This window comes from Manduca sexta, chromosome 10, assembly GCF_014839805.1.
Source record: "Manduca sexta isolate Smith_Timp_Sample1 chromosome 10, JHU_Msex_v1.0, whole genome shotgun sequence".
Taxonomy (NCBI): Eukaryota; Metazoa; Arthropoda; class Insecta; order Lepidoptera; family Sphingidae; genus Manduca; species Manduca sexta.
The window spans coordinates 9,233,511-9,245,380 of record NC_051124.1 but is presented as its reverse complement, the minus strand read 5'-3'; the positions used below and the strand labels follow the sequence as shown (position 1 = coordinate 9,245,380).

The following is an 11,870-nucleotide window of genomic DNA, read 5'->3' as shown; positions in this document are numbered from 1 at the left end:
TTCTTACCCATTTTTGTCTGGTAAACTCTTTTCCGCACTAGTGGTAGAGTTGATACTGACGAAATCTAAATAATGTATAACATTTTACAAGAATATATTTCATATCATAAGGTAAACAAATTGAAAAGAGGTAATAATTGCTTCTAGATGTGTCCTCGCTCGGATCATTTTGCTTTCCTTACAGTTATTCGGACTATCAACAAAACAAAATACCGTACTTCGCAATCCTAAATACAAAAACCGGTGTGTCGCGTCTGAGGCGGGTTTTCCTCGTTTGTCTTAAGTATTTTTTGCTAGCGGACGGAGGATGTAAGCAGTTGCAACTTTACCATTGTGACAGACGGACTGAGACACTCAGAATGGTAAGAGAATTATAATAATTATACATAAATAGTGTAAACCATTTTATATGTATTAACAGTAAACATGGTTGATAATTATCCGATTGAATTAATTATTAATCTAATGGAATATTATAGCTAACGACATTAAGATGACATTTTTAATGTATATTTTTTATTGTTATGTTACAAAAACCTTATAGAAACAATACATCAATCATTAAGATGTGTTAAGTAATTACTAGAATGTTAAGTGTATAAAATTATGTAAGTTAACATTAGGTTAGAAATCATTGGAAGTTGTAGTCGCATTGGCCTTGGCATTTGTATTACTATAAAATAATTTATTATATAGTATTTTTAATTTTATAACTTATTAGTTGCTGAATAATATCATTAATTTATTAGAGAATTTTTTAACAGACACTATTTTTTTTTTTTATTATTTTTAGTAATAATAAGTATATTATATAACATCATAATAGCATCATAACTGGTAGAGCTGTGTTATAACATCTAGTCAGCCACGAAAATAGCCGAACAATTTTAAAATACTTGTACATGTTACCTTTAATCAGAATATTATTTTTATCTATACCTAAAAAAGTCTTTGAAGTTTATTTTACTAAAGAAAAACCATTGTTCATAAGAAAACACAAATCTAAAGAAGATTTTAGATTTTGCTTTTATTTTACTTACAAGTATTCAATATTTAGCTGAATAAAAATACTTTCAATTTATTAGATAAAATAAATTACATTTTAATATATCAACCCGACTTTATAGGTACTTACGTTACTTTATATATATGACTTTATATGTATTTCATTTTCTTTGCAGGATATATCATTGTCAATGTTCATCCTGCTGATGTCAGCAACATTGGTGCTAGGTCAACGACCTTTCTTCGCGGGGACCAAACCGATCGGTTACCCTGAAACTCCGAACATCACCGATTCGCTTGGCGACAGGTTTGTTTAATATATTATAGGTATACTTATATTAGCTTTTGATTGCGGCTATGGCTGCGTAAAAATATGTTAATGAAAAATATAAAAAGGCTGTCCTTACTTACATTTTGTGCTTTTTCTGTAGCAATTTTTATCAAAATCCGTTTAGTTTCGTCATGAAAGCGTAACAGACAGACAGAATTACTTTCGCACTTATAATATAACTAGCTTTCGCTCGCGGCTTCGCTTGCGTGAAGGAGTTTTCCGGGATATTTTTTTTCCGACTTACTTGCTATTTAACGTTATATTGTGACCAAAATTGCACAAAATCTCTATAAATTGTAGCCTATGTGTTATTCTGATGTATAACCAATATTACTGTAAAGTTTCATCCAAATTCGTTCAGTAGTTTTTTCGTAAAAGAGGAACAAACACACATGCATAAAAGCTAGTTGTTTATAAGCAGGTGTGATGTTTTTTTATTAGGCGAATAGCTTATTCGTTTCAATATTAAACTATATCACTACATAATATAAAACAAAGTCGCTTTCTCTGTCCCTATGTGTGCTTAAATCTTTAAAACTACGCAACGGATTTTGATGCGTTTTTTTTAATAGATAGAGTGATTCAAGAGGAAGGTTTATATGTATAATAATAACATTAATTAAATAGTCAGCATTGCACCCGTGCGAAGCCGGGGTGGGTCGCTAGTTAAAAATTAAAGAGATAAAAATATTAATATATTACAGTGGTGAAAGGTGAAATTTTCCGAAAAGGAACCCGACGCAACATATAGGTACAGTCAGCAACCGAAGTCGTTGAACATAATTTGTTTCCAATATTTCCTAATCATTATCATTTACCATAAGTTACTGATTAATTTAAATACAAAACAACTTGACATAATTGAACTACAAAAGTAGCTGAACGCCGTCAAGACATTCACTGCTAAACATTACTAGCAATTTTTTATGATCTGTAATAAATACAAATGTGGCTAAAATTAGCAAATTCTTTGTTTTATATACAAGCTTTTTTTCCAAAAGCCCAGAATATCAATTAAATTGTTATTTTATAACATACTAGCTTTGGCTCGCTACTCCGCCTGCGTGAAAAAGTTTTTTAAGGACTAAAGTCTTCGGCCGGAGGACACGGTGGAGCATACGGTGGAGGTGTGCCCAGCTTGGGCTGAGCACCGCCGTGTTCTCACAACGGCCATCGGTGGCGGAGACCTCTCGCGTCGGGGCCTGGTAGAAGCCATGCTCCGGGGCGAGAGAGAGTGGACGCAGTCACCTCCTTCTGCGAGGACGTGATGCTCGCAAAGGAGGTGGCGGAGCGGACACGGCGCCAAAGCGCCCAACGTCCCATCCGCCACGGCAGACGCACAAGACGCGGGCGTCGAACGTCTGCTGAGGATCGTCGGCCTCCGTAGGCGCGGACCGTCGGGTGACGAGCATTGGGTAGCCCGTCGCCCGAAACACCCTAACGGCCCGTGTGTTCGGCGCGTAGTGTTCCACGCGCGCCTCGAAGAGCAGTGTCAGTATAATTTGCGGGGCCCTTTAGGGCCGGTGCCTGCCTAGGTCTCAATGCCACCGGATCTTGGACCTAGGCACATAGGCAAAGGATGGTAACACCGTAGGTTCTTAGTCGGTAAAAGTCTGACAAAAAACGCCCTCCCGCCCATCCCAAGGCGGGAGATAGTCAACTGACGATTTACATACGTAAAAAAAAAAAAAAAAAAGGACTAAAGTCTTGCTTTATATTTACCCGGGATAGAAAGTAGCGTATAGCGCTTAAGTGTAATGTAGCTTCCTATTAGTGAAATATTTTCAAAATCGGTTAAGCAGTTTCTGAGTTTAGCGCATTCAAACAAACAAACTCTTCAGATTTATATAATAGTATATATTGAAGTTAATAACCAGAATTATACATTTTTAAGTATGGACAAAACATCTTAATACTTTAGTAAGTAATATTATAACACTACCTTCCGTTCGCAGCTTCGCCCGCGTGGGTTTCGGACTTCAAAAATGGAGGAGGTGCTCAATTTGTCGGGATGTTTTTTTAAGTATGGTGGTATGCAGGTGGTCCGATTGTCCTGTCAGGGTCTGATGATGGGATCCTGGTGAAATCGAAGGAAGCTTATAGCATGATTCAGTATTCACGCGTGATGGCTTATTATTAGCGTATTTCATGTATAACTTTGGTGTTTCTATACCGATTTCTATGATTCTTTTTATGGAATATTTAATAATGTTAACTTTTTAATTAGGGATGACTGAGAGTGTTATAAACGTAAGAGTAGACAAATATAATGAGAAAGCTTCGAATTGCTAAGCTATCGGGAGTTACACGTGTTATTGTGAGTCAACCATAAAAGATAGACATATGCTGTCGTGGGATTTTTTTACATAATTTTAAGGAGAACATTTCCGTCATACATGATTTCTGCGTAGCTTTAACCATTAAGGTTGCACACGCGACGGAAGCTTAAAAATGGAGTAACTTCTCCCGTTTTCCCAACATTTCCCTTCACTGCTCTGCTCCTATTAATTGTAGCGTGATGAAAAGTATACTATAACCAGCACAGGAGTATGACAAATAATTGTACCAAGTTTCGTTAAAATCCGTCGAGTAGTTTTTGTTTCTATAACGGTTATACAGACAGACAGACAGACAGACAGACAGAAAGACAGACAGACAAAAATTTTACTAATTGCATCTTTGGCATCGGTATCGATCCCTAATCACCCCCTGATAGTTATTTTGGAAATATATTTCATGTACAGAATTGACCTCTCTACAGATTTATTATAAGTATAGATAGATAGATATAGATTAATAGGAATAGGTTAGTTACATTTTAAACATCCTATTTTATAGAGCACTGGCCGGTTTAAAGAACAAATATGTAAATTCAAAATTATTCTGGCAGAAGATTCTCTTCGAAGGATTCAACGTACACGTCAGTTTCTTTTTCATATTTTTTTCAGCCAATCCTTTCCTTGGGTATCCATATTGAAATGATAACCTTAATCTGTACTCTTCTTTGGTAAGTGATTTATGGTCCGTTTCAATGTTCAGGTGTTTTGTAAATTAGTATCTGTTCATCGACTTTTGTTGCTGATCGTACTAATATGCATAAATGCATTCTGTAAATCGTTTTAATGATAATGAGATTGTACATACTCTATATAAAGGAAAGCCGCTAGGAATCGGCTTCTATGGACCCTTGGCCACTTATATATTATTCATCAATACATGCATCCTCACAAGCTTACGTATTTATGATTATAGTAGGACAGTCAATATGAGTCACTATTGTTATGTCAGCCTTGACAATCAACAGACCTTTTCTTTGCGGGGAACTCCCTCGTGGTCAAGGACTAATTGATGAGCAATGTCGGAATGTCATGGTTACCGGTAACTTACCTAGTCTGCTACTATTGTACTGATTGAAGTCTTTGACGCAAGCTGATGGTTCCAAGATGGTTTACAGCACTACAGTAAGCAATATGAAGCCTTATTCTCTGTGTCATACGGTATTTATTGTGGAATAAACACGTAACGCATCGTTTCGCGTTTAGGGCGTAAAATTGGTATACAGACTATCATTCTATTGTAATTTTACGATAGCGTAACACAGCCACGTTACGACTTACATTGTCATAGAAAATAAGACCCTTAGGTGTTAGTGTTAGTAACCAAATATCGTCATTTAGTAGCGAAGGGTCCATATAACCGGATTCCTGCCGGCTTCTCTTTCGTAATTTATGTAACGTCTATTATTAAAACAATTTGCAGACCGCATTTATGCAAGGACCTATATGAGCCGGGCTACCTTTCGGAAAACTTCTACCTGCACCACTATCAGCGGCTTTACCTATTGTGCAGGGTGCGCTGCACACGGGCGCAGTGTGTTAGGGGGCGCTACACACACCTTCAAAGAGACACGCGTTGCTCGCGACACTAGCTTTCTCAAACAACCTGCGCCCGTGCTAAGGCCGGCGAGCGGCTTCTTTACTTTGCACAATAACTTTTAATTTAATATTTAGTATCAAATTTATTTAAGATTACATCGTCCCCTGGGGGGCGCGCAGGAATTGATTGCACACGGGCGGCACATGAGCTAGAGCCGCCTCAAGCCACTATACATATCAAGTCGGAAAAAAATATCACGGAAAACACCTTCACGTGGACAAAGCCGCGAGCAAAAGCTAGTAGTGTATAATATGATTCGTAGCTGTGTATAGGAGCGTTGAAAGAGAACGGCGCTTTCCTTAATACGATTTTGACGATGAGTTTGTTTACATTTACAAGAGTTCATTGACCTAGGCTTTGAATTATAGTGATAAATCTGGCTTCTGATGCCCATATACTCGTATGTACTGTATTTACATTATGCATGTTCATTTAAATACAATGACATCTTGTTTGTCCACGAAGTGTGGCGCACCGATATATGACTCACCCAATAAATTAAAACAAGTTTTAAATTAATGTAGAGTTAGATATGTATTTTAATATGTTTTTGACCAAAGGATGCTTGTGTGTAAAAAATATTAACGCTTGACAATTCTACAAATTATAAACTTCCACGAATCACACACATATTACAAAATGACTCCATATGACACGCCGCATCGACAGTAAAGAAAAAAATCATGATCAAGTTCAAATCAAAGCTCAAAATCTGGGTACTTTTATATTACATTTTTGACGCAATAATGATTGGCGAGGGTATGATTCTATAATACTATATAATCATAATATAATTACCATATTATTTCCAGAACAGTAAAATAAAAAAATCATGAACAATTCCACAAATCAAAACTCAAAAGCCGGGTAGTTTTATATTAATTCTATGTATGATTCTACAATATAATATTATCTAATATTACCATATGATTTCCAGATTCGGTGAAGTCGATGGCACCACTCCTAGACTGCCCGTCGAAGCGCACGGCGACTTAGCCTTTATAGACAGGCTCAGCAAACTACCGGTGGACAAGCAGCCCTTCTGGTTCATCAACTGGCAAGCATACGAAGCCCATAGACAAAATCCTCAAACCTACCCTCAGAGACCCAGTTCATTTAACGATCCCATTCCAACCACAAATAATGCTAATTCTGGAGCTGTGAATTCCAATTCCGTGCCTATATCCAATTCTGATACTAATGCCAATAGATTTGGAGAACCTGATTCGAACGTAAAGCCCGTTGTAGCATCTACTAATAACGATAAAAATGTGGAAAGTAAACCTGATTCTGAACCGAAACCAGTAGCTACAGTTAATAACGATAAAAAAGAAGAGAGTTCTAAAGAGAAACCTGCTGTACCCAATTCCGATTCAACAAATTCTAATAATGATTCATCCACTTCCAAATCTGATTCAACTACTTCCAAATCCGATTCATCTACTTCCAAATCTGATTCAACTACTTCCAAATCTGATTCAACTACTTCCAAATCTGATTCATCCAATTCCAAATCAGAGCCAGAAAAGAAAGTAGTGGAAGTAGCGCCACTTCTACCCAGCCCAATAGAGCCAGAACCAGCACCTATTGATGGATTGAAGTTGAAAGAAGATACGAGCGCTGAGAAAAAGTTTCGCTATTTTAGAAGGCCTTGAAGTCAATAAATTATAAAAATATCTAGATTTCAATATCTCATTTCGCAGATTTAACTATATATATTATTTAAATATGCGAAATAGAGAAAAATACAACAGTGTATTGGAATCTTGGTGCAAATTTTAAGAATCACAAACTAACTGGATAGCTTATATTGTTTTTATTTGTGTCGCATTTGGTCTAAACATAGGCTGTGATGAAATAACGCGTTTTGAGACTTATTATTATAAAATTATTAGGTTAAGTAAAACACATTGTGAAATTAATAAAACACATTATATTGACTTTTTAAATAAATAAAACTTAATTACTAAGCGTATTCTTACAGCTAAACCCTCAGGAAATAGATTATAAATTAAAAATAATAGCAAAATTCCATTGATCACTCTACACAATGACTCGACAATTTTCATGGAATAAGTTTAGCACATGTTTCTATAACCGATAATTATTCGTGTTTTAATCTATTAAAATAATTATATGGTGAATAATCAATAATTGTTTACTCACAAGGAAAAATATTTAATTACTATTTATTTTATTGCTTCTTGGTTCTTATAATCACTACCTGTTACGATTAAATATCAATTTTATTTTATTGACATACATATCTGTACAAAATTGACAAGAACTACCCACGGTATCTTGATATTAGAAATTATTTTCGTCTACACTGTCAATTATAAAAATGATGCTATATACAAATTCGAAAATAAATCTTGAACAATCATTGCAGTATAAAAATATATGTTTTAATTGTCATCTTTGCGACAACAGTGATGGTGGTAGGATATATTTTACATCCGCCAGGATAGCGACCACCGTACACTAGGAGTTGAAACCCGCCATAGTAACCCACGTAAGTGTCACGTTCGGGGATCAACCTGTATATACGGTTCGAACAGGCCGGCATGATTGTGTCGACTGTCGAGGGGTAATCATCTCTTGTCAGTCGACATACTATTGGACCCCACTTATCATCAGGTGCAGTTGGGTCACTGCCGTTCCCGCATAAAAAAGGTGATACATTATTTTAAGAGCAAAAGAAGTTTTCATTTTTACATTATTTTAGTTATAGATACATCTGCTAAATTATTGCTAACTATGCACAGCCCTAAGTGAACGTTCTACTATAAAAACGCATGTAAAGTACGTATCAAATTAGAAGGCAGGCACAAGGCACCGTATTGTATAAGTTTTCGGACTAAGGGCATTAGAACTTAAATAATTTATTTTTGTTCGATTTCAGATTAAATGAGCATGCATTCTTTCATAATATACTTGAAGAAATGTATTGGTTAGTTGTCCCTAAAACAATGCGGATTGGGTTCATTTTCCTCAAAATTATGTATATTTCAATTCGATTTATAAACATTTTTATTTATTGTATCAGAATGAAAATGTTTTTTTAAAGCTGACAAATGGGTGAAAAAAAAACTATATCCGCAATATACCAAAATAGTTGACAACTACAAACCGACAATACATAAAGTCCACGAAAATATAAAATAATATAGAGAGGAAACGTCTTGCATTGAAACTCTGGTTTAGTTGTTGGACGATTTTTGTTGAAAGAAGTAGTTAAAGAGTTTGTCACTAGATGTCGCTAAATTGACGTTTAAAACCAATAAATACCGTACAACGCCCTCTATTGGGATTATCCTAAATTATTTACACACAAACACCGCCCAACAACTAACAAATACTTATTCATATTGTATTGCATTCCTATTACAACGAGGTTACATTTAAACATCACACCGTTATGTAACATGGAAATTAGAATGAAAAATGGAATATAAAAATCAGTCCTGACGGAATTCTATCCAATTGTAAAAAACCAGGTATATACCAACAGTTTGGTAGTTTCTTGCCGTAATCGCAACCATGAGCAAATACTCATAAGTACATAAATCACAAAACCATTCACTCGCTTATTGGGAAAAAATCTACACGGCTAACTACTAGTACTGCGTTTCTAAATGAAGTTTTGTTACTAGTTACTGCAAGCGTCACTAGATGGCAGTGTTACCAATATGCACGATGACGTCACAACACATGTATTAAATTGTTCATAAATAAAAATAACAGGTATAACTTAATTATACAGAAATAATGTAATATTTACATAAACTTATAATAATTGAAGATTTAAACTTACATAGAGAACAGCTTTGTCCGAAAATTCATAAGAATCGCTATTGTGACGCGGTATTTGCACAAAATTCATTTAAAAACGCATACGAAATCGTTAAACGACTTTGGCATAACACCATAGTAGCATTTGCAACGCAACAAACAGTTGCGAAGTGATGACAATTTGGCAAAATAATACTATATCATTCAGACATCCAGACCGTTTTTCCAAAAAAAAAAAAACAAAGTATATAAAACGAAAAATATAAAAACAACAGAAAATCATTGGTTCCGGTTTAACTTTTTTTTTAAATTTTATCATTACCGTGCGATCATGATTATTGCGCATGCAGCCAGAAGGAGGGAACTGATGGTTTTCGTTGAGCCGAGACCTGTAGTCGACTTCGTTACAGATGAGGGTAAGTTAACGCTTTTGTAGTGGCACGATTTCTCTGATGTGTCGTTGTCCATCACTTCGGTGAAGTTTGGATAGTTTTGTATTTGTATCGGCTGAAAGAGATATCAATTTTAGAAATAACGTTTATAGATTTATTGGAATTCTGTTGCAGTTTATGTGAGATTGGGGAAAACAACTGGTATGCCGGTTTTAAAGCAAGCGGGTGCGAATCAGTGCGAGCAAACGTGTGAGAGTCATTAGACGATAGAGACCGCATGTACTCTCAATTTAAATAAATCGTCCACACAGTCTTTCGCATTCGTTCGCTTGATTTGTACTCAGCATTGTGAAACAAACACATACTTTTCTTGGTATATACCTAGCTTTACTGCACCTTTCGTATTTTGAATAACAACTAGCTTATGGTAGCGGCTTCGCCCGCGTGATGGAGTTTTCCGGGATGAAAGTCCCGCTATACATTTTCCTGGGATATGAAGTAGCCTATAGCCTTCCTAAGGTCTTAAACTATCTCCATACCAAATTTCATTAAAATCTATTTGGTAGAAGAAGCCTTCCCAAGGTCTTAAACTATCTCCATACCATAAAAATCCGTTAATTAGATTTTGAGAAAATCGATAACATACAGACAGACAGAAAAGGGGACTTTGTTTTATAATATGTATAGATACCACCACGTGTTTAAGCAATGTGATCAATTACCATCAGAAAACAGTCCCTCCCTTATATCATGCTGATATACAAAATGAACTCACCACGCCCCAACTATCGTCTCGTTTCTTGCAGAAGGTCATGTGCATGCCCTTGTACAGTGATTTCTCGATCTGTTCCGTCAACAAATGCTCCGCCCACGGCATCTCGTTCAGATGCGCCATGAACGACTTGTTGCGGAACTCCAATGGCTCCCAAATTATCAGATCCTCTGTAAAAAAAAAAAGAATCATTTTTTATGTTATTCGAAAAAAACGACCAGCCCTGCCTTCTATGATATTAATATTTTTGGGTCGGAAATAAGACCATATTTACATTATATTATATGACAAATTAGCAACAATGATTCGTCTTGCTTCGGAGTCGACGAATAATCCATTAAAATTAAACTATTTTTCGGATTCTATCGCGGTTTTTATATTTTAGTTTTCTCCCGACGTTTCGAAGACTGCAGCCTTGGTCACGGAGGGGACTGATATAAAAAAACACAATAGAATCCGAAAAGTAGTTTAATTTTAATGACTAACATTCGCGTAAACATAAGAATATACAACCAGTCAGCCAGGTCGGTATAATATTCTATGGCAAATGGTAAAACAGTTATGCAAGTATAAATCTTGAACTCACTCAGTAAGCTAACGCCCTGATCGTCGCCCTGCACAGCGCCATCTTCGATGTACCTTCTGTCTCTTTCGTTTTTCATTGTGAAATCTGGTTGAGGCGGTAAGTTTTCGAAATTTCTGCAAACAACAAAGTATTAAGTATTATTACACTTTTCAAATGAGTCACCCATGTTTCTTATTATATACAGGGTCATTTTGATATCGCGTTGCTTAATTTCATTAAGTATGTGGTTTCCCACATACTTATCTGCTTAGAAATAACACTTTACAATATGCTACTTGAGCCTTCGATGTTAAATAAAAAAGTGTAAGTTTCGAACAAAATAAATATTGACAAAAATAGATTTTAATTTTACGCCCCCTATAGCCTCTACTAGTCTAATAGAATTCATTGCAGCGGCAACATCATACTTTCAGTCAGAAATACACACAACCACACATCATATTCGCATTAAACTACAAAATGATGAAAAATACAGAAAACTAAAACCAGGATTTTTCATGAAAATATTCGTTATTGATGGATGATTTTTGGCACAATTTCTGCAAAGTTGAAGACGAGTATGTGGTTTCATTTAGTAACGCAATGTCAAAATGACCCAGTATATCTAGATTTAACAGTGAACAAATAAATCATGAAAGTTCTCTAAAAAAATTCCGTACATATATCGTCTTTATCTCCAAAGGAGAAGGTCGAGTTGAGTTGGAGGTGCAACTAAAGTGCCTACTTTTGGAGAAATGTATTCCGCGCTATGATGTGACTGCAGGCGAGCCTATCACCATAATAACAGCTCTGTATTATATACCGTCCCACTGTTGGGCACGGGCCTCCTCTAGTACTGAGAGGGATTAGCCTTAGTTCACCACGAGGGCCTAGTGCGGATTGGTAGACTTCACACACCCTCGAAAATTCCTATAGAGAATTTCTCAGGTATGCAGGTTTCCTCTCGATGTTTTCCTTCACCGTTAAAGCAAGCGATAATTCACAAAGAATACACACATATTTTTTTAGAAAAGTCAAAGGTGTGTGCCCTTGGGATTTGAACCTGCGGACATT

At 35.9% G+C, this 11,870-nt stretch overlaps 2 protein-coding genes across 3 annotated transcripts in view; one reads left to right on the top strand and one right to left on the bottom strand.

Moving 5' to 3' along the window:
• The first annotated feature begins 221 nt into the window (after positions 1-221).
• LOC115442701 (DNA topoisomerase 1) lies at positions 222-7,551 on the top strand. Of its 2 annotated transcripts, XM_037437119.1 has the most exons (4): positions 222-362; positions 1,182-1,312; positions 6,210-6,680; positions 6,723-7,551. In XM_037437119.1, the coding sequence occupies exons 1-4, from the start codon at positions 360-362 to the stop codon at positions 6,925-6,927; spliced, it is 810 nt and encodes a 269-aa protein (XP_037293016.1). In that variant the 5' UTR covers positions 222-359; the 3' UTR covers positions 6,928-7,551. The 2 variants fall into 2 exon arrangements, with proteins under 2 accessions (XP_037293016.1, XP_037293015.1); XM_037437118.1 differs by having other exon boundaries at positions 6,210-7,551.
• Positions 7,186-11,870, bottom strand: part of LOC115442700 (MOXD1 homolog 1) — a 79,694-nt gene continuing 75,009 nt past the window's right edge. Inside the window, exons 11-13 of the mRNA XM_030167834.2 lie at positions 10,818-10,930; positions 10,235-10,401; positions 7,186-9,574 (exon numbers count right to left, since the gene is read on the bottom strand). Coding sequence (XP_030023694.1) covers positions 9,386-9,574; positions 10,235-10,401; positions 10,818-10,930 — 469 coding nt within the window. The 3' untranslated portion in view covers positions 7,186-9,385. The remainder of the gene's footprint in view (positions 9,575-10,234; positions 10,402-10,817; positions 10,931-11,870) is intronic.

Excerpts from the sequence above, each read along its gene's own strand:
- LOC115442701 (XM_037437118.1), top strand. Across the intron at positions 1,313-6,209 it reads ACCGATTCGCTTGGCGACAG|ATTCGGTGAAGTCGATGGCA; the intron begins GTTTGTTTAATA and ends TATGATTTCCAG.